The sequence below is a fragment of the Cyclopterus lumpus genome, chromosome 15 (genome assembly GCF_009769545.1).
Source record: "Cyclopterus lumpus isolate fCycLum1 chromosome 15, fCycLum1.pri, whole genome shotgun sequence".
NCBI lineage: Eukaryota > Metazoa > Chordata > Actinopteri > Perciformes > Cyclopteridae > Cyclopterus > Cyclopterus lumpus.
This window is the reverse complement of record NC_046980.1, coordinates 22621995-22649649: the sequence shown is the minus strand read 5'-3', so window position 1 is coordinate 22649649 and position 27655 is coordinate 22621995. Positions and strand designations below refer to the sequence as shown.

General features: G+C 46.4%; 2 protein-coding genes across 3 annotated transcripts in view; both read right to left on the bottom strand.

Moving 5' to 3' along the window:
- Positions 1–360: 360 nt before the first annotated feature.
- On the bottom strand, positions 361–1851 carry LOC117744334 (extensin-like). The gene has a single exon (XM_034552533.1). It carries the CDS (start codon positions 1849–1851, stop codon positions 361–363), a length of 1491 nt encoding a protein of 496 aa, XP_034408424.1.
- Positions 1852–2029: 178 nt separating this feature from the next.
- ttc27 (tetratricopeptide repeat domain 27) overlaps positions 2030–27655 on the bottom strand; it is a 33408-nt gene continuing 7782 nt past the window's right edge. Inside the window, exons 4-20 of one of the 2 annotated variants that reach the window (XM_034552485.1) lie at positions 27506–27646; positions 25981–26083; positions 24631–24789; positions 24251–24384; positions 22541–22653; positions 21866–21932; positions 13670–13783; positions 12159–12254; positions 10640–10762; positions 8159–8386; positions 7740–7838; positions 7039–7091; positions 5900–6065; positions 3620–3817; positions 3417–3528; positions 3022–3122; positions 2030–2344 (exon numbers count right to left, since the gene is read on the bottom strand). In XM_034552485.1, the coding sequence (XP_034408376.1) occupies positions 2219–2344; positions 3022–3122; positions 3417–3528; positions 3620–3817; positions 5900–6065; positions 7039–7091; positions 7740–7838; positions 8159–8386; positions 10640–10762; positions 12159–12254; positions 13670–13783; positions 21866–21932; positions 22541–22653; positions 24251–24384; positions 24631–24789; positions 25981–26083; positions 27506–27646 (2133 nt within the window). In that variant the 3' untranslated portion in view covers positions 2030–2218. Of the gene's footprint in view, positions 2345–3021; positions 3123–3416; positions 3529–3619; positions 3818–5899; positions 6066–7038; positions 7092–7739; positions 7839–8158; positions 8387–10639; positions 10763–12158; positions 12255–13669; positions 13784–21865; positions 21933–22540; positions 22654–24250; positions 24385–24630; positions 24790–25980; positions 26084–26310; positions 26487–27505; positions 27647–27655 lie in introns of those variants that run through there. The other variant, XM_034552486.1, reaches the window with a different exon arrangement.

Here is a 27655-nt window from a genome sequence, read left to right as displayed (position 1 = left end):
GTAATATACCCTGCCATTTTTTTTATTGTATATTTGAAAAAAATGTTTTGCTGCTGCTTCAAAAGATTTCCCCCTGGGGATGAATAAAGTTAAATCTAATCTAATATAATCTATTGAATGTCTGTCCGTCTCCTCAGTGGAGCTTCCTGAGGGTTTGTCCATTTGATCTTTTTACCATTATGTTTTTATTCCTTCTTCAAAGTCAAAAGACAGAGGTGGCCATATGTCGTACATATTGTAAAACCCCTGGAAGAAAATCTGTGATATTGGGCTGAATGAATATAAATCTATTGACTTGACCAACGGCTTTAGATGAGCCGGTTCTGGAAGCCACTTCAGAGGGGACCATGATGCTTCTGTTTAATAGGGGCTGATGGAGGGGGCTGGTGGAGGGGGCTGGTGGAAGGGGCTGGTGGAAGGGGCTGGTGGAAGGTGCTGGTGGAAGGGGCTGGTGGAGGGGGCTGGTGGAGGGGGCTGATGGAGGGGGCTGATGGAGGGGCTGGTGGAAGGGGCTGATGGAGGGGGCTGGTGGAGGGGCTGATGGAGGGGCTGGTGGAAGGGACTGGTGGAAGGGGCTGATGGAGGGGCTGGTGGAAGGGGCTGGTGGAAGGGGCTGGTGGAGGGGGCTGATGGAGGGGCTGGTGGAAGGGGCTGGTGGAAGGGGCTGGTGGAAGGTGCTGGTGGAAGGGGCTGGTGGAGGGGGCTGGTGGAGGGGGCTGATGGAGGGGGCTGGTGGAGGGGCTGGTGGAAGGGTCTGGTGGAAGGGGCTGATGGAGGAGCTGGTGGAAGGGGCTGGTGGAAGGGGCTGGTGGAAGGGTCTGGTGGAGGGGGCTGATGGAGGGGCTGGTGGAAGGGGCTGATGGAGGGGGCTGGTGGAGGGGCTGATGGAGGGGCTGGTGGAAGGGACTGGTGGAAGGGGCTGGTGGAAGGGACTGGTGGAAGGGGCTGGTGGAAGGGGCTGGTGGAGGGGCTGGTGGAGGGGGCTGGTGGAGGGGCTGGTGGAGGGGGCTGATGGAGGGGGCTGGTGGAGGGGGCTGGTGGAGGGGGCTGGTGGAGGGGCTGGTGGAGGGGGCTGATGGAGGGGCTGGTGGAAGGGACTGATGGAGGGGGCTGGTGGAAGGGGCTGATGGAGGGGCTGATGGAGGGGCTGATGGAGGGGCTGGTGGAAGGGGCTGGTGGAAGGGGCTGATGGAGGGGGCTGGTGGAGGGGGCTGGTGGAGGGGCTGGTGGAGGTGGCTGGTGGAGGGGCTGGTGGAGGTGGCTGATGGATGGGCTGATGGAGGGGCTGGTGGAAGGGGCTGATGGAGGGGGCTGGTGGAAGGGGCTGGTGGAAGGGGCTGGTGGAGGGGGCTGGTGGAGGGGGCTGATGGAGGGGGCTGGTGGAGGGGCTGATGGAGGGGGCTGGTGGAAGGGGCTGGTGGAAGGGGCTGGTGGAAGGGGCTGATGGAGGGGGCTGGTGGAAGGGGCTGGTGGAAGGGGCTGATGGAGGGGCTGATGGAGGGGGCTGGTGGAGGGGGCTGGTGGAAGGGGCTGGTGGAATCGGCTGATGGAGGGGGCTGATGGAGGGGGCTGGTGGAAGGGGCTGATGGAGGGGGCTGGTGGAGGGGGCTGGTGGAGGGGCTGATGGAGGGTGCTGATGGAGGGTGCTGATGGAGGGGCTGGTGAAGGGGCTGATGTAGGGGCTGGTGGAAGGGGCTGGTGGAAGGGGCTGGTGGAGGGGCTGGTGGAAGGGGCTGATGTAGGGGCTGGTGAAGGGGCTGGTGAAGGGGCTGGTGGAAGGGGCTGGTGGAAGGGGCTGGTGGAGGGGCTAGTGGAGGGGCTGATAGTGGGGGCTGATGGAGGGGCTGCCATGTAAACCACATTCTGATCTCCACTAAAACATTGTACTGCGTCACCTTGGCGTACACTGCAGCAAGCTAAGGAACCTTTACGCCGCGGCATGGAGCAGAAACTACATCCACAGCTACGTCACCATAATTCATGAGCACTTTTTCTACTGCCAGCAAATGGAACACATGTACACCAACTCTTAATTGGTACGCTCCTCAAGTTTATTCACAAAAAACTAAAAGCAAGCATTCACAATTTGAACTATTTTACTGTTTGATTCCTTATGGTCTTTGTTTACATTCCAATGTGGATATACAGGTATAAAAACATCACCATTACAAAATTTCCATTTCTAATTGGGTCATCCAGGACGCGCGTCTGATGCCGGTCACTGCGATTGGTCGCGCCGCTTCGCACTCAGCTCCTGCAGCGCCGCGACGAGTTGTTCCAGAGCGGCGACTCCGTCCTGCAGCTCGCCGTGCAGCTGACCCGTCGCCACGTCGCTGTGCATTTGCTGGAACAATGTCATGCAGAGGAAAAAGAGGGCATAATTAAAGAAAGTTGGAATCCTTTGCGTCACGTTAATATAGACATAAAAATCTGCTTATTTAGGACGTCTGGCACAGTGTGAACGATATCATCAGAGAGGCGGGATCCATGAGTTCTGCTACCGTCAGCTTGGTCAGACGAGACGTACCAGAAGGTTTTATTATTACAAGTTACACGACGACATGGCATTCAGCAATAAATATAGTTCCCCTTTTGAATGTAATGTATTAAAATAAAGGAGCTTGTCCATCTAGTTGCAGATGAATTACCAATTTCTTTAAAATAATGCTCCCACTATTTGTCAGGTCCGAGGAGCACTTTATCACCCTCCTTCTGAACATTGATTTCCTGAAGAGTCTCCATTGTTTAGTCATCGAAAACAAAAGAAGTTATATGCCTAAAACCATATGAATAGTATCCTTTCTTCCTTATGTTCCCACAGTGTTAATGCCGGGATGGGCTCATCTAGTATATAGCTGGCATCATATGTTGTGCTATATTTATTTTATATTCTATAAGTCAACATTTTACAGTTTGTGGTCGACATTTCCTCGATGACACCAACGCAAGAAAGCAATAAAAAGGCCATCATGAGTCATGGGAAGTGTGTGTGTGTGTGTGTGTGTGTGTGTGTGTGTGTACCTTAGCTTTGGTGGCCAGACTCTTGAGGCTGAGGCGGGTGGAGGAGAGCATCTGAAGAGCTTCTGTTGGATTCCTTTTATTCTTACTGCAACTGATGGCCACTGAGAAACGGAGAGAAAGACTCAGAGAGCGGATCGAGCTGGTTGGAGGTTTAAATGGAGACGGTTCACTTCCTTGGTTCATGGCACAGCAGCGCCCCCTAGCAGGGCTCGAGGCTAAGCATGGATGACGCAGCCATTGGGCATGTCTGTCAGCAATATGAGGACGTAAGCAGGACTTCCTGTTTAGAGGACTTTTAGGGTCCCGTATCCTCTGCCTGTCGCTACGACCGTTGAGTCAAAGTACACAAAGGGAGCGTCTGTGTGTCCGTTTCTCCACCTGGATGGTGCGCTCACCTTCGCCCATATTCAGGGCTCTTTGGATCACCTCCTTGAAGAGACCAGGTTCCTTCTCCCAACCACCAGCCTGGGCCTTGCACCGATGGGCCTTAGACAGGAAGTGGAGGGCCTAAAGAACCGTAACGCCAGCGTCTTATTAGGAAACTACAGCGCAAGGAGCATGTGAAACTATTTGGTAAATAACATTGTGGCGAACAGACCTTGTCGTTGTCGTCGGGGTCGGCGCTGTGGCCGTCTCCGTACAGCAGAGCGTACTGCTGCCATACCTCAGCGTCGCTGCTGTGACGGGAACTGATCCGGCCCAGCAGCTCCTTCAGGTTGGACCGCAGAGCTTCTGCCGGCACGCCCTGCCGGTCCGCCAGGTTCTCCACAACCGCTCGCACCAGGATCTGGAGAATCTTCAGAGGGGGGAAAAGGAACCGCGATACGTCACCATCAGATTGGTGTTCAGAGATGAAGTTTTAACGTTATGACGGCGATGGACCGGGTCGGGTTTAAATTAAAAAGGAAATGTCAACGACAATGTGACGGATGATAAAATGACCTAATTACTCGTCCCGTTTTGGAAGAAACAGAGAAATGGACTAAATACAACCCACTGAGTATTAGAAGAGAAGTTGCAACCGAAAAGCTGCGACCAACGAGGAAGACATGCAGGATTTATTAAAAAGGAGGCAAACGCTGAATTCCAGTATCAATGTTCTTGTTGGGCTGACTTGCTTGAAAGTGGGGGACACTGCCTGTGGAGGGGTAGGCCTGATGTGGTGGTCCCTATTGTAAAAAGGGGGCATCGGGGTATCACTGTATGGCAGGGGGAAGGAAAAGGGCTCAGATCCAGGAGCAGCAATGCAGATCCCACCCCGGTCCTGGATCAGTGGACCAGCTCTTTACCCTTGCAGATCTGTTGGAGGGGCCGTGGGAGTTTTACCCATCCAGTCTACATGTGTTTTATGGACTTTGAGACAGAGAACATGGGGCCCAGGGTTGTTGGATGACCTACATGAGAGCCGTGTCTGTACACTCAGGTCTCAGTAGGTGTCTGCCTCCGCCACGTTTATCCCCGGACAGTAATTCTGTTTGTGATTGGACTGAATATTAAGGCTCTTTGCAGATGATGTGGTTCTGTTGACTCCAAAAGCCCGGGACCTTCAGCAGCAGTCAGGATGAGTGAATGGTTCTCTGCGATCTTCGGGTTGGGAGTGAGTCCGATCTAGGGGGTCTTGTTCATGAGTGAGGGTAACATGGAGCACCAGGTGAACGGGCTCTGCAGTGCACCAGTCCATCTGCGTTAGAACGAGATTGCCACTGCAGCGACCAGAAAGGCACACCGACATCATGCGAGACGTCATACAAGATGCCACAGAGCAGTGTCTCCACATGCATCTCACACCTGAACACAAAGGCTGCCAGAAGCTGGCCCCTCAAAGACCTCGAGGTGCAGAGACCAACACACATAGTAAGAGTTTCTCTGATGTTGGCCTATCTGATGTGACCAGAGACGTTAAATCCATAAATAGAACCATGTTTGATGGATCAACCTCATTAGGGTGAATGGATGACTTATTCCGGTTAACATGGGAAGTTATGTGGGAAAGTAATTATCTCTGTTGAGAGATAAATGACAGACTCATTTTTAAGTTTACTTTTAAATGAGCAATAGAAAACTAACACACTAACTTAGTGTGTGTGTGTTCTTGTGTATCCCCACCTCCTATGAAATCTATCAGCTAGTCACAGCTCCCGTCATCAGCCCTCTACAGATTCCCCAGAGAGGACTTGGTGGTGGTCCCTGTCATCAAACAGCCACCGGGAGGAGACTAAATGGAATAAGGCTTCTTAAAATGTGACAGAGCTTATGGAGCGATAGCAAAACACAATGGAACGGTGTGAGATGGATGTTAGTAAAAATGGTGGCTTGAAGTGGTGGGACCACGTTGACAGGATTGTTTCAGCAGTGTCTCATTAGAGCTGCACTGCAGAAAAATAATCACCATTTAAAAATATATATATACACACTATGCTTTGGTACAAAATATCAAACATGGGAATGTTTGGTAAAATTATGCTGCAGTGTTGACAGGTACAGAAAGACATTTACAAACAGTGATGTCATATGACTGCTAATCACACACACACCTTATTAAAAAGGTGAGCACAATATGTATGTCATGGCTTTTTTGACTGACATCACTTCACCCTTGAATGAACTGAATTTACAGGATAATTTAGGTGAATTCATCCGGTTCAATCTGAAAACCAATTATAATTATTGTGAGGAAGTTCTCTCCAACTGGAGCTGGTTGTATGTTAATTGAAGACCCCTGGACGAGCGTTAGAACTGTTAGAGACCCCTCTGGGTGTGAATGTGCTGTATTATATACATTTGTGAAGGAACAAGTCCTCTCCACCACGTCAGGTCAGAGGGACGTTTAATGGCAAGAGGACATGCAGTGAGGAACAAGTCCTCCCTCGTCCTTTACCTGGATGTCCTTGTACTTCTCCCTGAGGTCCATCAGGCGATGGTAGGCCTTGATGGCTTCAGCAAACTCCCCGATGTCGGTGCTCACGACCAGAAAGTTCTCCCAGATCTGCCATTGTTCGTAGTTGCACTTCAGGGCTTCCCTCAGTGTGCAGAAGGCCTTGTTTCTGCCAGTGGAAGAGACGAAGAGGAGGAGGAGGAGGAGGAGGAGGAGAAGAGCGTGAGCAAATGGAGCGCCACAACGGGCCAAATACACGACCGACGGTCAGAGTGGAGTTCACGGTTACCAGTCGTGTTCGTTTGGATCTGGTGAGGGAACGACTGACCAGGAAGATTTATGCTGAATCTGCTACGCAGGTTTTAAGAGGAGCTTTCCTCCAATGACCAGAACCTCTGGACCATGAAGTCTTAACCACAACGTAAGAGGTATGACCAAGACAGTTGAAAATGAAAATACATAACTAGAGAGCATCCTGCCATCTTTGATCTCTACTCCAAGCCTGCGTCCTGCACGTCCAGATGGATGAAATGAATGTGAACGTTGAAAATATGAACTCAGATTTCCTGCGTAAACATGCAGTTAGATTTGCTGCTTAAATGCCGGACGATATTTTATTACTGCGCTCAAAAACATATCCAACGAAGCTTAGAAAGAAAAAATATTACCGTCGGCATGGATCATATCAGTCAAACCATTTAGTTTACAGCTTAAAGAAAGACAGAGTTTAGTACCTTATGAATCTTTTCTTATTGTCTTTACTGAGATGTTTGAAATGTGCTGATCGATTGGTCGTTTTTGGTATTTATGCATTAATGCTTTGAGTTTTGCAGATTGGTCCTTTCATGACGTGACGTTTTCCATCCGTTTAGAGTTTTAATGGATAACCGTCACAAGCTCTTTACTCATGTTGATGGATGTGATGTGATTGACGAGCAGGTAGTTATGAGTGCTGGGCGGGACACGCACATTGTGTCTGCGTACAAGTCTAGACGACAAATATCCACATAAGCTTTAAAGTTGGGGATATTTCCCCCGATTCATTTGGGGAATGTTATTCTAGGCGTTTCTTCCTAGAGATGGAGAACGGGCTCAAGAGGCTCCACACACACACACACACACACACACATATTCATACTCACTTCTTTTTGAGGCGAATGTGGGCTGTCGAGAGGTTGTTCCACGCTTCTGCATTCTGACACGTGGAGGGGAGGAAGCAGGAGGCAAGGACATAGTAAGGAGAGTTATAGCTCATAATATAAAACGGTTATTGTATCAATACTAAAATAAAAAATAGCTCCACCACAAGACAAAGTCACATTAAATAAACTTCAGAATCATGAATTCACCGCTCAACTATGATGTTAACGGAGAAGAATAGAGATGAAATATGTGGTTTAATAACCACACACACTTCTCCTTTTAGAAGATGGCAAAAATAACGTCATGTTTTTTGGGTAACGTCACTATTTTTAATCAATAACAATGAACATTTCTTTATTGCTATATTATATATATATATATATATATATTTTAACTGACAATAAATATTGAGATATTATTCAATTGAACTTTATTTATTTGATGGTCATTTATGCACAGAGGCTGTCAAAGGGTGAAGAAAGAGCATTGGTGTGTGTGTGTGTGTGTGTGTGTGTGTGTGTGTGTGTGTGTGTGTGTGTGTGATAGACAAGGATGAAGGATGAAGAGCGTTGCATGAAAAGTGAGAGCTTGATGGGGCTGCGATTTCCTCCGTGCACAAACTTGTACTGTTCCACATGACGATGGAGTGACTGACATTGTGTGTGTGTGTGTGTGTGTGTGTGTGCGTGTAGCTACTTACATCTGGCTCGAGGCCCACACACCTCTGGAAAGCCCTGGCAGCTCCCTCATAGCCCTCCAGGGCAAAGTAGGCACAACCGAGAGAAAACCACACTCCGAGCTGCGCACACACACACACACACACACAGTAATGGATTATTGTCATCCTAATAAGAATACAGTTCTGGGAGGCAGTGCTGGAGGCTGCTTTGCTAAGACTTCATGAGTCTTGAGGGAATCAGATAGCGATGCAGCTCAAACCATCTCAAAGCCGGCCCCTGCATAGTGGAACCTCGAGCTCCACTACATTTATGCTTTTGAGCCCTTTATCCTGGAGCTTTGGGCCATTACCAAGCAGCCCCAGGGGCAAGGCGCATTGTCAGATGAACGTTCCTACTCATAATAGTAGTTTAAAGCATCTCTCGGGTGCTTTGCTCGTACCTGCATGGTGTTGATTTGGAGCGACTGCTCGAAGCAGTCCACACACTGCTGGAACTCCTTGCTGCGCAGGTGCAGCAGGGCTTTGGAGCGCATGGCTCTGGCGCTGCGTCGGCCCGACAGCTCCCACGCCCGGTCGTAGTACTGATGCTCCTTCAGGATGTCTCCCAGTAAGCAGTACAGACTGGGCTTCTCCTTCTTCTCCAGCTCTCTGCGAACAATCTCCTCAGCCTGAAGCAAAGGGAGGGGAAGTGAAGCAGAACAGCAAGAAGTAAGGGCCGATGGGAAAGACTAGGCAGTGGTGATGTAACATAATATTGTAATAAAAGAACATGGAAAAACAAAAAAAGGTGTAAAACACGAGGCGCGCGTGTGTGTCAGAAAAACTAATTACGGCGAGGCTGATGTTACGCGTGACTGTCACATGACCCGTGGACATGCCGCGACATGCTCCGCCGTCTAACCGCTGACAGCAGCCTGAGCTGCACTGCATTCCTCAGCCCCAACACAAAGCTTGGATTACAGCGTGCACGCTGGAGATAATTAACCGTCATGTTCCTGTTGTCAAAGCTGCTGGAATATAAGTTACAATAATAAAAACACGCCCATGAGGGCCATCGCGGTGCGTTTGAAACTCAAACTACCGTTCAGGCGAGGAGGACAACTCGAGATTCAAGCGCTCTGAATTCAAAGTTCATCGTGGCCACATCCCGTGTGAACAACGCAGCCCTCGCATTCCGTCCAATGAGGCGAGTCCGGTGGCCGAGCGGCGAGGGCGAAGGACTCGCACCGCCGGGGCGCTGCAATCGACCGCAGGTCGGCTTTCGGGGTTCATCAGGATGAGTTCACGGGGACGTTTTGTTTTTACATTTGTGGTATTTCCTCAAGAAGAAGTCATAATTCAAAGCACACGGCTCACATGATTACATATTTATGCATTTTAATCTTAATGCTGATCCAGGTACAAACAATCACATTTTCATCTCCTATTATTGAAATACCAGATTTAGAGGATTTCACAAATTCTGGTTTTGTGTATTTTCTAGCTATATCTCATATTTATTTGTCTTTTAAAAAAGGGAAAAGTTCCTTATTAAAAAACAATTAATTAGAATTATGTAACTAAAGAAAGACGAACAAATAAAAAACTACTGCCATATCTATTTTTGTTGGTTAATCACCTTTGACTTATGCATGTAAGAATCGTATTACATTTGCAATGGTTAAGTTTTTACATGCATTACTGTAACATACGTCACCGTGAAAGAGTTACAGTCTACTTCAAAAGAGGGGAGCAGCATTGGACAGAGACAAACGGAGACTACATAATGACACAATATGCTGCATAACAAGATTTAAGGGGAGAAAGAGACTATTATTAGCCAAGAGCACCTGGGTAACCAGGGTAACCAGGGTTACCCAATGGGCTGTTACTGAGTACCAGAGGCCGGCAGGCTGGAGGCGTCAGTGAGACATTCAGGTCAGTGGCCGGATGGCAGCACATCTTTAGAGTCGTCCGTTAGAAACCATGCAAGGTGCCACCTGCCCATCACTAACTATACGTTTATTAGGATCATTTTGGGGGAGTGGCTTTGGGGCGGGCGGCGTTGCCGACTCGGTGACCCGCTCGCTTGAGTTAGAAACTTTTGCCGCTGGAGCTGCAAACTTCTTTAATTGGAAAAAGAGTTTTTAAAAGCTTTCATATTCTTGTCAACCCTAGATATTTATTGAGTGAGTTAGTATCCAAACATAGGAAGATGGTTAACCTTGATATGGATACCAATGCACACTGGAGTCCCTCATGGCCATATCATGCACAATAGTCATGAGAGAGATATTACGTAGGATGGTCATGTGACAAGTTCAAACATCCTATAACCAAATTGTGTTATTCATCCGTCTGATTTACATATTTGGCCACGTCTGCATGCCTCTTATACACGGAGGCTGCTGTTATTCATTCATTGGCTGATTATCAGTGAGTAAGTCCCACCTAAAATGAGGCCAATCTAAAGCAATCTATTGTTCCTGTTGGTTATGTTTACCAGCATTAAATCAGAGCCATGCAGGTTTTGTTCTGTTATTCATATATTATGTTCCTACTGCTTCATCTTCTCTGTGTGCGTTTCAGGTTTCAACGAGGCGGTGCGAGGCTTGCTCAGCTGTTGTCTTGATCTGTGGATCAACATCTTTGTACCGTGGGAGCACTTGTGGGGCCTCCTCCTTCATGCATACTAACGTTACATTTAAAAACCTTCTTAAAATCCTCCTTTCATACCCCACAGCAGGGCTGATGAGGTCAGGAACCCTTAAAGGGATGGGTGTTTGTTTCAACACGTTCCTCCAGGCCTCTCTGGTCTTACACTGGATAACGTGGTCAAGCAGTCAAGAAGTGAAGAAGAAAAGATGAAGAGGTCTCACGGTGTCCGTGTGTGTGTGTGCCCGTCCGTGTGTGTGTGTGTGTGTGTGTGTGTGTGTGTGTACCTTGCCATGTTGGCCCAGCCTCTCATAGCAGATAACGACATCTTCCCAGAGCTCGAGCTTTTCGTAGATGAGCAGAGATGAACTGGTGCAGCCGAGGTCCGTCAGCAGGCTGGCCAGCTGTTTCTGTAGCCGGAGAGAACGAGAACGAGAACAACTAGAAAGTTGCAAATGCAAAAAGCTGAAGCTTAAAGTGAAATATTTGAAAAAAATAGCTGAATATCGCTGAAAAATATATGAAAATAGCAGAATATCGCTGAAAAATATATGAAAATAGCAGAATATCGCTGAATCTGAAAATAGAGGAATAGCCGAATAAATATAAAAAAAATACAGAAAAGTCAAACTACCTGCTGAAAAGTGTTGAAGCCCAAAAGCATTTAACTGAATTGCTGAAGATCCTTGTTTAAATGTATAACTGGAAAAATTGAAAGGAAAACTGCATCATCTAAATAATCCAAGAGATGAATTACAATCCAAGAAAGGAGAGAGAGAGAGACAGAGATGGAGAGAGACAAGGAGAGAGTGAGGGGTATAAAAAGAGAGACAGACAGAGAGAGAGAGGGAGGATAGAGAAAGAGAGATGGAGAGAGAGAAAGAAAGAGAGTGGGGGAGACAGACAGCGAGAGAGAGAGAATATGAGAGTTGTTAGAGGCAGAGTGGGACAGAGAGGAAGGGAGGGAAAGAGAGAGAGACAGAGAGAGAGGGAGTGGGAGAGAGAGAAAGAAAGGGAGAGGGAGGGAAAGAGAGACAGACACCCATAAGTGGGCCTCCGGTGTGGAGGAGATGCTTCGCAGCACCGGCTGTAATCATCCGCCTCGACACGCTTTCTAGCCCTCAGGCGGCAACACAGACGCTTCAATTCCAGCGTTATTGCTGTTATCCGTTATTACAGTTATCAGTTATTACATGCCGCCTGGTGATGACTCCTCCCCCACCGGTCTCTCCCTCTTCAACACTCCTTCGGTCTTTTGGACACGTCTAAATCGTTCCATTACTGCCTCTTCTACTTGCAGCTCTTTCTATTGCCTTCTGCTGGGTGGTGGTAAGAGGTTCACACGTTTGATTCAGATATTCAAGGTCCCAAGAGGACGCATCCAGTGAATTACTCAGACATGGTTGGCTCCCAAATAATGTACCCCAACGACATCGTTAATCACCCGACGTCATCTACGCAACCGTGACATTTAAAATGTACCAACAACTGTTGGTGTTTTGCATTAGAATTTGGTACAGACGCATGTTTAGTCAGTTGTTTATGATCAAATACCTTTTAGAATGATGACTTTACCATAAGCCCAAAAGGTATTTCCTGGTTCGTGCCATTTAGCTCAAATTAGCATGCTAACACACCTAATTAACCCCACATCTCTCAAACAGTAGCACGTTAACTATGTTATTAAAACATGTTATCACGCCAACGTTAACATTTAGCTCACGGAAAAGTTAATTCATGTTCTCGTGGTTTATATGAAGAACATTAAAATATGGAATGTGTTTTTGAAGATAAAGCGTTTGCTACCTGGACGTCCCATCTGGTGGGGGGTCGGCAGGAGTAGAACCCCTTGAGCCGCTCGGTCACGGGACAGTTCTGTTCTTCAAAGTGGTCCACTATCGCCTGGAAGAGGGAACAGAAGATGACGCTCTGCAGCTGGGACGTCAAATAAAAGCTCAATCCTCTCAAATGTGGAGACTGTTGTGTTCAATAGTCAGTCCATCTGGGAATACATCAGGACATTCTGGAGGCGCATCATGTTCACAGTAAAACCAGGCCTGTGGTGGTGAAGGTGTGTTCCCAGTAAAACCAGTGTTGTGGTGGTGAAGGTGTGTCCCCAGTAAAACCAGTGCTGTGGTGGTGAAGGTGTGTCCCCAGTAAAACCAGTGCTGTGGTGGTGAAGGTGTGTTCCCAGTAAAACCAGTGCTGTGGTGGTGAAGGTGTGTCCCCAGTAAAACCAGGCCTGTGGTGGTGAAGGTGTGTTCCCAGTAAAACCAGTGCTGTGGTGTAAGATGTTCCATAAAATTTAGTCATATGTTGAATGTTTCATGGTTATTTTAACATTTAGCTCAGAAAATGTGAACCTGAAATTTGTTTGGACACAAAAACCTTATTTAAGAAACATACATTTAACCACGTTGTGCCAGTTAAACACTTAAATGTACAGATATTGAGATTAATTAGTCAAAGCATATTATATACGCCATTATTACATTACATTACATCATACCTGATATATTCTTTTGGTCCAGAGACAAGACGGATGGAATGTTTCATTGATTCAACCTTGTGATTCAATTTATTGAACCTTTTATAGGAAAAGCGCCCCAACTACATAAAGTACTTGTAATAAAATGACACTAAGTGTTTCCCATCATAGTCTGAGTACTCAGCCTCAACCCTGGAACGTTGACATGAAACAAAACAAGCCGTGTTGTATTCATCGAGTTCAGCATGAGCACAGTGACGACCATCTTCCAACCAGAGCCTCATAACTTCCTCACCAGCTTTTCACAATCCCATAATGACGTCTGTATCAGGTCTTTGTTATTGATCAACATCCAAAATAACATTCAGAGACATTTGAGCTCAGGGTTGTTTTCAAAGAGAGAATATGGTTCCTCAATAACTCTCAGGCACCGTGAGCTCTGCAGCTCCTTCAACATAAAACATACATTTACATCATGAATACAGCGTTCTGGACTAGGGAATAAAAGTGTACTTATCTATTGGAATAAAAGAAAAGGACTTTTGCTAACTACATGGGTCAACATTTTTTAAAAAGAATTGTGGAATTATATTTGAGTCTATACATGAATCCATTTTTGTGGACACATGCAACACGTATCCAGAAAGGAATGGCCTGTGGGTGAGGCCCATGCAGGCCGAAGCAGTGCGTCTACCTTATGATGTCCAGAGGTTAAGTTGAATTCTTCATTAGAAAAGGAGAATTAGAAGAGTGGGAATCCTGACATGTAAATAATCTTTCCAGCACAGAAAGAACATCATAACCCCCCCCCTCCCCCATCATGTCTCACCTGGGTTTGCATCATGGCTCTCTCAACACATCGGGAATGTCCCTTCTCCAGTTTGGTCCGGAGGCAAAGAGCCGTGACTTCGATGGCCCAGAACTTGGGCTGGGACAGAATACACTGCAGACGGACAAGAGAGAGGAGAACAATCAGCATCAGGACATGAAAGATGAGGAACAATCAGCATCAGGACATGAAGGATGAGGAACAATCAGCATCAGGACATGAAGGATGAGGAACAACCAGCATCAGGACATGAAAGATGGAGAACAACCAGCATCAGGACATGAAAGATGAGGAACAATCAGCATCAGGACATGAAGGATGAGGAACAACCAGCATCAGGACATGAAAGATGGAGAACAACCAGCATCAGGACATGAAAGATGAGGAACAACCAGCATCAGGACATGAAAGATGAGGAACAATTAGCATCAGGACATGAAAGATGGAGAACAACCAGCATCAGGACATGAAAGATGAGGAACAATCAGCATCAGGACATGAAGGATGAGGAACAATTAGCATCAGGACATGAAAGATGGAGAACAACCAGCATCAGGACATGAAAGATGGAGAACAACCAGCATCAGGACATGAAAGATGAGGAACAACCAGCATCAGGACATGAAAGATGAGGAACAATCAGCATCAGGACATGAAGGATGAGGAACAATTAGCATCAGGACATGAAAGATGAGGAACAACCAGCATCAGGACATGAAAGATGAGGAACAACCAGCATCAGGACATGAAAGATGGAGAACAACCAGCATCAGGACATGAAAGATGAGGAACAACCAGCATCAGGACATGAAAGATGAGGAACAACCAGCATCAGGACATGAAAGATGAGGAACAATCAGCATCAGGACATGAAAGATGAGGAACAATCAGCATCAGGACATGAAAGATGGAGAACAACCAGCATCAGGACATGAAAGATGAGGAACAACCAGCATCAGGACATGAAAGATGAGGAACAATCAGCATCAGGACATGAAAGATGAGGAACAATCAGCATCAGGACATGAAAGATGGAGAACAATCAGCATCAGGACATGAAAGATGAGGAACAATCAGCATCAGGACATGAAAGATGAGGAACAATCAGCATCAGGACATGAAAGATGAGGAACAACCAGCATCAGGACATGAAAGATGAGGAACAACCAGCATCAGGACATGAAAGATGAGGAACAATCAGCATCAGGACATGAAAGATGAGGAACAATCAGCATCAGGACATGAAAGATGGAGAACAATCAGCATCAGGACATGAAAGATGAGGAACAATCAGCATCAGGACATGAAAGATGAGGAACAATCAGCATCAGGACATGAAAGATGGAGAACAATCAGCATCAGGACATGAAAGATGAGGAACAACCAGCATCAGGACATGAAAGATGAGGAACAACCAGCATCAGGACATGAAAGATGAGGAACAACCATTATCAGGACATGAAAGATGAGGAACAACCAGCATCAGGACATGAAAGATGAGGAACAACCAGCATCAGGACATGAAAGATGAGGAACAACCAGCATCAGGACATGAAAGATGAGGAACAACCAGCATCAGGACATGAAAGATGAGGAACAACCAGTATCAGGACATGAAAGATGAGGAACAACCAGCATCAGGACATGAAAGATGAGGAACAACCAGCATCAGGACATGAAAGATGGAGAACAACCAGCATCAGGACATGAAAGATGGAGAACAACCAGCATCAGGACATGAAGGATGAGGAACAATCAGCATCAGGACATGAAAGATGAGGAACAATCAGCATCAGGACATGAAAGATGGAGAACAACCAGCATCAGGACATGAAAGATGGAGAACACACACCCACATTACGTTGTGTTGGGACTTCTCCAAGTGGGTGAAACAAAAGGAATCGGGCAGTTCAACAGCCCCACTTGATTTAAACTGTTAAATCTCACTTGTGGGAGAGATTTGGTGAAACCCAACACTGAGGTCTCATTGGACGAGGGCCACGGGGATCCTGGTGATACGGCCCCAACGCCACACACTAGAAACAGCGGCGCTACCTTCAGCGCCATCACATCCCACGCAATTCCATTAGTGTGAAAAGGGGCAACACAGCGTTGATGCTTTTAAAGCTTTTATTAGTTCTACATTGGCTGGTCGAAATGGACTGTTTTGGGATCCCAAGGAGAAGCGGATAACTCGCCCCGTGCGCCGCCAGCTTTAATCTGCAGAAAAAGGATTCACTGGATCTTCAGAGGAAGAGAAGGATAACTTCTACGCATAATAATTTGTATTGTTGGAAGTAAATGAATTTATATACTTTAAAGAGCAGCTGTCTGATCATATGGAACGTGTGTGTAGCTGGATATCAAACCCTCTTAGTGAAAAAGTGACATTTAAAAACACAGTAGTGCAACTCTCTGGTTCTAGTGTTTCCACAATGTAATCCAAGCCAAGAACGGCTTGATCGTGTAACCGTAGACTTAATAACTGCTAGCCTATCATTTGCCAGCGGTTAGCTGTCAAGATATTGTTGACACAAATTCCATCCAGAGCAGGAGCACTGTGAAGCAGTGCAGGGTAATAAGGCAAACGCTATATGGAAACACACTTTGAGGCATTTTCATTTAACGAGTAGCGGTTTACTGCATACTCTTTATTAGCGAAAGGCTTAAAACTAAATAAACAACTCATTATCTTGCTGGTTCCCACTACTGCACGAGAGCTGAGCTTCTTAACGTCAACAGCAACAAACAATGTGAGGCTTGCCTTCATTTCTCAATCCTCTTTAGATGGAAAAGAGAGAAACTGTCCAGATCTTGCATGAAAGGATGATGCTGTACATAAGACATTCTCCCCTTATCTGAAGGGACACGGGGTCCAGGTGTGTGTTGAGCTCTGTCGTGACAAGTCAACCAGCTAACTTCTGTCGTGACAAGTCAACCAGCTAACGTCTGTCGTGACAAGTCAACCAGCTAACATGTCGTGACAAGTCAACCAGCTAACATGTCGTGACAAGTCAACCAGCTAACGTCTGTCGTGACAAGTCAACCAGCTAACGTCTGTCGTGACAAGTCAACCAGCTAACGTCTGTCGTGACAAGTCAACCAGCTAACATGTCGTGACAAGTCAACCAGCTAACTTATGTCGTGACAAGTCAACCAGCTAACTTCTGTCGTGACAAGTCAACCAGCTAACGTCTGTCGTGACAAGTCAACCAGCTAACGTCTGTCGTGACAAGTCAACCAGCTAACATGTCGTGACAAGTCAACCAGCTAACGTCTGTCGTGACAAGTCAACCAGCTAACGTCTGTCGTGACAAGTCAACCAGCTAACGTCTGTCGTGACAAGTCAACCAGCTAACATGTCGTGACAAGTCAACCAGCTAACTTCTGTCGTGACAAGTCAACCAGCTAACGTCTGTCGTGACAAGTCAACCAGCTAACGTCTGTCGTGACAAGTCAACCAGCTAACGTCTGTCGTGACAAGTCAACCAGCTAACATGTCGTGACAAGTCAACCAGCTAACTTCTGTCGTGACAAGTCAACCAGCTAACTTCTGTCGTGACAAGTCAACCAGCTAACGTCTGTCGTGACAAGTCAACCAGCTAACTTCTGTCGTGACAAGTCAACCAGCTAACTTCTGTCGTGACAAGTCAACCAGCTAACGTCTGTCGTGACAAGTCAACCAGCTAACGTCTGTCGTGACAAGTCAACCAGCTAACGTCTGTCGTGACAAGTCAACCAGCTAACGTCTGTCGTGACAAGTCAACCAGCTAACTTCTGTCGTGACAAGTCAACCAGCTAACTTGTCGTGACAAGTCAACCAGCTAACATGTCGTGACAAGTCAACCAGCTAACTTCTGTCGTGACAAGTCAACCAGCTAACTTCTGTCGTGACAAGTCAATCAGCTAACGTCTGTCGTGACAAGTCAACCAGCTAACGTCTGTCGTGACAAGTCAACCAGCTAACGTCTGTCGTGACAAGTCAACCAGCTAACGTCTGTCGTGACAAGTCAACCAGCTAACGTCTGTCGTGACAAGTCAACCAGCTAACGTCTGTCCTGGCAAGTCGACCAGCTAACTTCTGTCGTGACAAGTCAACCAGCTAACTTCTGTCGTGACAAGTCAAGCAGCTAACATGTCGTGACAAGTCAAGCAGCTAACAAAGACTCCTTGAACCCAAACACTTCAGATGGTCAACGTCGTCCCGTTTGCTCCGGATTCTACACGCAAAGGCAGAATCTGTTAGTTCCGACACCGTGTGGATGCTAGCGCTGATGAGTTAAAAACTATTATTCAATACATTGCTTTTAATTATCCTGTCAAACTATTTTAAAGACGCATTAGGTTTTGCATGGAAAGAAGGTACAATGGGGAGCTATTCCACCAGGACGGTTATTCCTTAAGATCATCACGTCGACCTGAATGTGGTTTCACACGCTCGTCACCACTGAGTGGAGCCGGAGGCGGAGTCTCACCACCTCCGGCTCCACGCACACACACAAACTTCACGCAACTTGTGACGATATCCGTTCGCGACGGTCCATTTATGATTCTCCTCAAGATCCGAGCCAGAGTTTTGCATCGATGTTGGCGCATCCAAGACCCGCAGCGTGATTCTGACAGGTAGCGATGCATCTTTACGACCCTAGAGTGCACTCGAAGACAAGGAGATCACAGCTGTATCCTAAACCTCTGCTGCCACCCGGAGTAGAACGGTTTTTCTACTCGACTTTTTTAGACAGAGAGACTAAATTTGTTTGTGCCGACCATTTCTGTTATTTGTGACTTGGTTATGATTTGAATACAAGCTTTTATGTCACCATTAACAGTATAATGTTTTGAATCTAAAATGTGCAAAGTACACAAAATATTTTCCTAACATAATTGAGACATTTGATATTATTTAAACGGTTTTATACATTTGCATACGTAATAATATGCAGATGATGCAATAACATACTACAAAACAGAAAGCAAAAGGATGGAATGACCATACATTTATTGTACAACAACTCCAGAGCAATAAATTAACCTTCAAATCATCTTATTCACTTTTTCTGACTTGGGATCAGACAATCAGATCGCTGTAGAGGGCATACAGCAGGTGTGCATTGAAGGGACCATGGTATATGGTAATACCTTAGGGTCTTATGGTGGGAGCTGGACATAAGTGGGGTCACCAACTCCTGATTGACCTCCAGCAGCTGGTGGGCCGATCAGGTGCATTAACCCATTGACTGTGTTGACCCTGTTCCTGACTCGTACGTCTTTTCTTTACCGGGACCAGGGGAAAATCCAGTGTGGCCATCGGGTGTTTCCTCAGGAGATGACTCAACCTTTAGGGCAGGACTATATGGCCAAACCCTTATATCTAAATAAGAATAGATATCACAATATAGCATATTTTGTGCTAATTCAATAAAGTGTGTATTTCCGAGTAATCCTGCGGGAATTAAATTAGTTGAAGTACCGAGTATGTTCTCGTTATATAAAGAACATAGATAACTATACATTCACATGTTTTGTCTTATAATTAGGAACAGCTATATTGGGGTGTGCATGGTGTGTCCATTGATTGTGTTGTTCCATGTATGTAGTACAACAGTTATTGGTCCTACATATTCAACCACAAACTACATGTTAATGCATTTCTGTGTATGCAGTTTGTAGTTTAAGCGGAAGAACAAAAACAAAAAGCTTGTTGTGCCAATTAATAACAGATAACATGCACTCCGTGGATGCTGCAGTGGAGACCGGCGTGTGGCAAACTTTGCAAAGATGGTTTTCTGGTCCATGCCCGACTTCCCTACGAGCTCGTCTAGTTTTGGTTGAGTCCAAGACCTTTTCTGCATGCTGTTCCCCTCTCGGCAGTTTGCTTCAGCTTCACTCACACAGGCAAGGATCATATGATATGTCAGGTAATAGCCGTCATTCGAGCTCCACAAGGTCCTCCGGGATAATGCCTCGATGAAGCCAACTAGACATGTGACAACCATCTAACCAGCCTGCAGATGCCTGGATCTACATGTAGGCTGGGAAGATGCCTGCTCACAGAGCCAGCAGCCACCGGCAGCTTTTCCCTCAAGCGCATCATTAGCTGAAGTATGAATGATTACATGAGCTGGATTTAAGCCTAGTTTATACTTGACGTAGCAAAGCCAGAAAATGAAGTAATATCGGCCGACGCGGCGCTTGGTCATGCACCTCTTAATTTTATGAACTTGGCGCGAACGATTCAAAAATAAATCTTAAATTTGAGGAAATATTTTGCAGCCAAATTAAAGAGTTTACAGAATGTTAAACCGTTGTTTCTTTATAATGCATTTACTACTTTTCTTTCCAGGGCTTGTATAAAAAAGGCAATAAAGTAGTTCATGAAAATCAGATACGAGTTTACAGATAATTAGAACCCCTCCTCGTCATTGGAGGGTGGTTCATTTATGGCTTTTAGCCGGTTACACCTCCGGTCTATGGGAATAGTATAATAATTATTATTATTATTATAATAGTCGTCTATTCAATTCTTCACAGCTCATTTTTTTTGTACCTCTGGTATTACGGAAAATAATGCAGCGCATAAAGCACAGACTCATCTGCAAAGGCCTGCAACACGGGGTCAAAAAAAAACTGAATAAAAAGTTGACTTTTAATGACTTTACCCTAAGACAGACAACATCTGTGGCTCAATAGGAAGTTTACAGAGTTGCCTTCAGTCAAACGGAGTGAAAGGACAGCCTGCACCCCCCCACACTCTCTTCCACCTTATTCCTCTTTAATTAACAGACTTATGTCTGCAAAGAGTGCATCCAGGCAAGAGATGACCAAAATATCAGCAGGTTAACAAATAAAACTGCCAAAAACAACGCTTACCTAATTTCATGGCAACATATTTAGAAGTCGTGGATGAACTGACCAAAAGGGCCAAACAGCGCACGACTCAAAAGAGACATAACTTTGTACGTGGATTAAAAGTTGAAATGACACAAGCTCAATCAGTGGATCTCTGCCAGGTGCGTCTGCAACGACCACTGCTGTGATGATTCACTCTCACTTTACACCTGACCCAGCAGGTTTGTTATCCAGAATGATCTGAGAAGCCATCATCAAAAACTCTTAGGAATAGGACACTTTCAAAAAAATACTTGAATCTCTTAAAGCTGTCAGTTCTTTGTCGTCCTTTGGATATAGAATGACTCTCGTTGTGATACAGCTGATGCCATTGCATCGTCATTGTTTGTAGGCCTCTGTGCACATAGCTGCCAGTAGCTCTTTAGACTAGAGGGCTGGAGATGTTCGGTCGACGCGTCCACACTCCCGACCCATCAAGTACGCAGCTTGGTCAGTGCTTCTAGCCGCCTGACACACCTTTAGCGTGTTTATGCCCAGCACCTCCCTGCTGCATTACGAGAGCGACTGAGTTTAAAGAGTGAGATAGTCCACACAAGCATTGGCGTGAGAATGTGTTGGTTTGGTGGGACAGGGCGCCAAGGGAAAAGGTGTTGAGTTATGATTCATGGTGTGTATGGGGGGGGACCTGCACCAGGAAGGCAGTATTCTGCTGAAGAGAACACCAGGTTCAGGGCTGAGGTTCAGTGGAGGCACCCCCCATTGTGAGCATTCAAAGCATGTTGGGGCTGAACCGTTGCTGCAGTTCCTTTCAGATGTTTCTTAAAGGACAGGATACGTGACCTTTGACAAGATCTAACATATACATTATGAAATTGGATGAATCAATATGAACAACAAACATGGTGTTAACTATTCCTGCTTCTGGATTGGCTTCAGAGTTAACCCCCTTCCCTTTTATCCAGCAGTTGAGAATCAAGACTCGGGCACTTTGTTCTCGAGGCGGTGCAGTGTTGATGAACTGAAACCTACCCGACAAATACACTGTAAATGTTGATTGACAACCCATCATCCGGTGCCACACTCTTGATTATTTGTGTAGTAAAGATGTAGATATGGTTGAAAGTATAAGGGCTTTGGGATTTTAATAACCGAGTGACGTTCAGAGAAACAAGTCATCAACGGATGCGTCAGTGCAATTGAATGCATGACCTAAATAAGGCAGAACTGGGAACTGCAAATGCACCTAAATGTGTTCAAATCACATATTTCTGACATTTCTGTAGTTATCGATGCCTTGTTTTTGTTCCATTGCCCGGAGAACGGTCACAAAAACAATGAATTACTTACAGATGTGAAGGCCAGGAGTTCCTCCTCAGTCAGTTTGTGGACAGGGTTGTTCTTCTGGAAGTCAGTGCTGCAAGACAACGCTCGTGGTCAACAGAATATACATTATGAAACAAGACCACGAGTCTTAGTAGTAGTATTGGTCCTGTTGGCAATGCAGTGGAATCACCCATTCCTGTTATTGACTGCACGCTGCACAGAAGCATTAACCAGAAGCAGAGTTATGCTCAGGAATATATCAAAGCCTGGCAGTACTTGTTAAAGGCCTGTTAAGATATGCAGGAACGGAGACGTGCGAGGACCCGTGAACCGGTCCCACGGTCACATGACGAGACGTTGGGGGGAAAGGCTGCTGAACTGCAGGCGAACGTCGTTAACCTTCAGGAACACAGAAGGCCTGTTTGACGGCATGGAAGGAGCCCTTGGATTCTTTGGGTTTGTGTCCCCACTTGGATAAGAACTGGGAAATTATGGGGAAATCACGAGGTACAGCAAACAGCCTGCGTACCAACATCAGTGCACGGTGACGGCTCATTGAGGCTCTTTTGATCTCCGAGGGAATTACCACAGATGTGTCCCCATTTTATATGTTCACCCCAACAGTTCAGGTTACACAACTGGTAGATTAGCATCATATAAAAAAGAACATTTTCCAAATGTCTTTAACACATCTCTTACCAGAGGCCCAGGATGACGGCCTGCTCCTCAGCGCTGAGGTCAGGCAGCTCGTACTCATCTGGTTCTGCTAAATTGATCTTATCCAGGCGGGTTTCATCACCCAGACTGTAGTCCTGTAAGCACACGGAGATGAACAGTCAGACATGAACATGTACGCTGCAGCCATAAACGCCCAAAAAGAAGAGGCGCGTTTGTAAGCCTGCTGCTTCGGATCAAGAGTGACATATTGTTGAGTAATTGCTTCGCAGCCACAACCCATAAGAAAAGAAATATAGAATAGAGTCACCTCCCTCTGATGGGTCCATCACATGCTTACGTAATTGTAGCTGGAGTTAACATATTATAGAATTCTTGTTACTCGTTTCACGGATTATTCATTTTGTTCTTAATTTTAGTGTCACCCCTGTTCTGAGCTTTCTGATCTAGGCTCAATCTCACTTACAGTTTTCATTTAAACCCTCTTTGGCGCTGTGGAATGCATTAGAAAGGCACTGTTGTGTATTCAGAATGCATGATCCAGTTCTCTCGTGGTGGCTGTGGCCCAGGAGCTAGAGTGGGTTGTCCACTAATTGGAAGATGGGCATGCTAAGTGTGTGTGTTTTAGTGTAAAGACCCAACTGCATTACAACGTTCCCAAAGCTGGAAGAGCCTCTGATGTCATTTACCCGATGCGTCCTGTTCGTGTTCATAGTCACATGACGAATGGGTTGCAGTCTAACATGGCACTCAAAAAGAAACACACTATGTACATATGAATATGTACCTGAATTCATCAGTGTGCTTTTTAAAAAAGGTACTCAAAGACACTTTACATGTAACATTCATACACCGTAGACACAGCTACGGGGAGCAATGCAGGGTTAAGTGTCTTGCTCAAGGACACATCGACCAGGGCGGGGATTGAACCGCCAACCCCCTGATTGAAAGACGGACCTGCTCCATTGACCCACAGTCGCCCCGAGTAAATGATTGTGCTGAGGCTGTGCAAGCCTGTTTTCATCATCAAATAATTAAATGTATTCATATGAGTTACACATTCATCCATAAGTTTGTGCCCAATAAAACAAATAGGAATTTCTTAAAGCAACAGTTATTTTTTTTAACACTTTTTTGCGTTGAACCTCAAGAACACAAGGTGTAACTAATCTTAACTGATCTTAACTGATCACTGGACCAGTATATTAATAATATTCCTCAAACAAAAAGAGGGATGGAGGGTGCAGTGCATGGGAAGTCCATCCAACAGTCGTCAGATGGTATTAGGGCTCCAGAGGCTGATGATGCCAATTATAGAACTCATTATCTAGTTTGTTCATAAAGTCACATAATAATCATTCGCTGTGCAACAATGTTCAGATACCATTAGAAACAGAGTTCAGTGAAACATGGGACTTAAGTGAAAGAATTAATGAATAATACAACGCACACGTGGCGTTTCTGATGCTACAACCTTGCTGCTTTGGTCTTATTTTAGGATTTATTGACCAGCAATGTGTTCATTTAAAAACAGGGGAGGTTTGTTTTGTTCACCTGCCCCATGAATGACTCCAGGTTCTGGGTCCAGCACCATTTATCACAGTTGGACCGGGTCCCACTCAAATCCCCTCCTGTATACGAGTGATGGCTGAAACGGAGCTTCGCGGTCCACTGAACAGCAGGAGGCTCAACGTGGTAAAGAAGTGTAAGGAAGACGACAACAGAAACACGAACCTTGGGCAGGCTGGCCTGAGGAGTGGGGGTGGGACTGGAGTCGTCATCCACCTGGTCCTGCTGCTTCTTCTTGACCTCCAGAATGAGCTGAGCCAAGTACTTTTGCTGGAAATGGGTCCGTTTGCCAAGAGCACCTTGATTGACCAGAGACAGCAAGTGGTTACTTTCCATCAAGGCGCCACTCGGGCCACTAAGGTCAATGTGGGCTTCAGAGAGGCGTCGTGGCCGATGGCACTCGGGCCATCAAGCTCCCCAACTGGTTAACGGACGCCAAGAGGGCCGCGGTGTGAAAGCGGCAGTAGGAGGGTCGTGAGCAGGTGTGACGGCGTCCTCCCATGGAAGTCATTCACGTTGACCAGATGATGCTGTGCTCTACGTACCGGTCAAGTTGATGTCCAGCCCCGAGAGCTCCTGGGCCTTCTGGATGTGTTCCTTGGCTGGCTTGTAGTCGTAGTAGGTCAGGCTGGTGTACACGCACTCCAGGTGGAAGTGGATAGCCAGCTTCCTCTGCTCCAACAACGGAGACGGGCTTTTTAGTACTGTGAAAGAGAGACAGAGAAGAACAACTAAATCATTATCATAGGCAAAAAGAAGAAAGAAAGAAATCACAATGGCTTATGGCATATTTCAGCAGCTTGTAGAGCTCAGCTGTCAATATGCAGCTCTCCTGCAGGCTAAAGGGTTCTCATCAGATATCCGTCACCTGTCATCTGTGTCCGCCTTGGACTGCTTTTGGAAGACGTTTTCTTAAGCATCCAAACTTCATATCGAACCACACGGAGCACATTAAAAAAAAACTACTAAATGTGGAACACATTGTTTTACCTGAGAGACGGTAATTACAAAAATCTGATTATTAAAAAACTCCGGCACAGATGCAATCAAGCGGCTCGTAATGTAAACACGCAGCAGAGAATGGGGATGTTGAACAGTTGAGGAATGTAACATGGGCAGACGTCAGAGTTGTTCCCTTCAGGACCGTAAACGGAGACTTTTTAATGCGTCACCTCGAGTGGGGGTGGCATGGGAGGACGGTGTGGTGGCTCCTCCTTCCCCTCCGGTTATTAATATAAACCTCAAGCCGGGAGGAAGGAAGCAACAGGGGAGGTGTATAATTAATGATCAGAAATCAGACACTTTCATTCCCAGTCAACATTAATGAAGCGACACAGGGCGAGCGAGGAGAGGGAGACAGATTGACATATTCAACCTCTTGGAAGACGGAGTGTGGCTTTGAGGTAATTGTGATATTTATCCAGACAAATGTGTGCGCTCAGCACTATTAGGGACGCCTGTAGTGTTCGTACGCAGTCGTGTTCCCCAGAGGATGAACCCTTCTGGATGATTTCTCTTCTAGCGCCACCATGAGGTAGTTCAATGGAATGTCAAAAAAAAATCAGCAGACGGAGTGCCGTGAAATTTGGCCAACGCCTTCATGGTGCCCTCAGGATGACGGTGATGCGTTCAAGGACAGGTCGTAGAGGTGCTTCAGTGTGCTCTGAGGGCCCATGAATGGAATGAATGGAACACACACACGCTTTGCTTTATTGTGAAGGGGGACGAGTCACATACTGAGGCAACGAATATTCTCCAAAGCCATTTTTCAAACATTATAAAAAGTCCAGTCTAGATCTGCTCTTGAGAATAACTGAAAGGACGTTCTTTGGGTACTGAACTCGCACCGAGCCATGACTCCAAGTCGGTATGAACTGTGACCGAGTCCACGTTACCTTGGTCAATGCTGCTCTGGGCCAGGTCCAGGAGCTGTGGAGAACAGGCCTCCAGGATTTGCTGGTGCAGGCCGACGTAGCGCAGAGTCCAGCACGGCAGCAGCTAAACAGACAAGAGAAGAAACCAGTTGGATTCTTTCAATACGACTAACTGGTTCTTTGTTTAATAAATACCAAACACATACAATGCTGCTCGAGGCCCTTTCAGTGCTGACCACACTCTAAAAACAGCCGACTGCTTTGCTTTTTCTGGGTCGGACCAGAACACAGAGAACAATGTCTTGCAGCCATAGAAGTGCCACATCTCCTCTCCCACTGACCCCCGCTTACCCCTTGAAGCCTCCTGTCCTCGGTCTGCAGTGGTAGAGTGGAAGTTACCCACGTACCCATCCTATGTGCGTGTCAGGGAGGATATAACCTGCCTCATTGGCAATGCAAGAAGACCCCATCCTCTGCTGGTGGTTACATGGAAGTTTAATTTTCTGTCTCACTGAATCAAAATCCACACACACACACACACACACACACACACACACACACACACACACACACACACACACACACACACACACACACACACACACACACACACACACACACACACACACACACACACACACACACACACACACACACACACACACACACACACACACACACACACACACACACACACACACACACACACACACACACACACACACACACACACACACACACACACACACCTTCTCTTTCTCCCTCCATAGTTACCGCTGTTGGAATGTGGATGAACAGTCGGGTGCAGCGGGGGAAGCGGCGCTCATGCATTTAAAGCTAATTAACTTTCATCTCACTAAGTGACTGCATCACCTCCGGCTGAACGGCCGTGTTGCGCGTGTCCTCGCTGGTGATCCCGGAGCCGGCGGTGCGATGGCCGATGCCGAGCACGCCTCCCGACGTCAGACTTCCTGCCCTCTGACTTCACGTCAATGTGCCCTTTAGAGACTCGTGAGTGGCAGCCCGTGTTCCCTCTTTGGCATTTAGCTTTTGCATATTTACATATGGTTCTGTATGCAAATGTGCAAGAAGAGCCAGGAAGCCGAGCTTGTCAAGTGGCCCTTCTTTAATAACCAGACCAGGAGCCTCAATGGCGACAGACTTAAGCTTTCACTTACTAAAGAGACTCCAAATATACACATAGTAATTCAAGTAAAGCATCATTTTATAATAATAATGACCAGTAACGTCCATACACTGAATTTGTTATTGATAATGGTGATGCATGAGGGTAAGCAGAGTATTTATTGTGGCTACTACAGCTGAAAGAGGCACAACACCTTTTCTTTTGGTCACATCTATTTGGCAAAGATTCAATTCAATTCAGTTTATTTTGTATCGCCCAGAATCACAAACGTGCCTCAGAGGGCTTTACAATCCTGTCCCGGGAAAGAATTATAAAAACACTTTAAACCGATCTGATGAAACACCATTCAGAAGCACAAATAGAGTCTACAGCATTCAATGAGGAGGAGGACAGTCTTACCTGGAGGCCGGCCATCTTCGAGGAGCACTTGGTGAGAATGACCCTGGCCAGCATGAGGAGGAAGGGGTTGGCCACCAGGCTGTACACGGACTCCCCATCCAGGAGCAGGCTGGAGTGGAGCGCCTCAACCAGGGTCTGGGGCTGCCAGTC

What these genes read in the sequence shown, in the direction of transcription:
- LOC117744334 (XM_034552533.1), bottom strand. Translation starts at nt 1,851, where the DNA reads ATGGCAGCCCCTCCATCAGCCCCCACTATCAGCCCCTCCACTAGCCCC.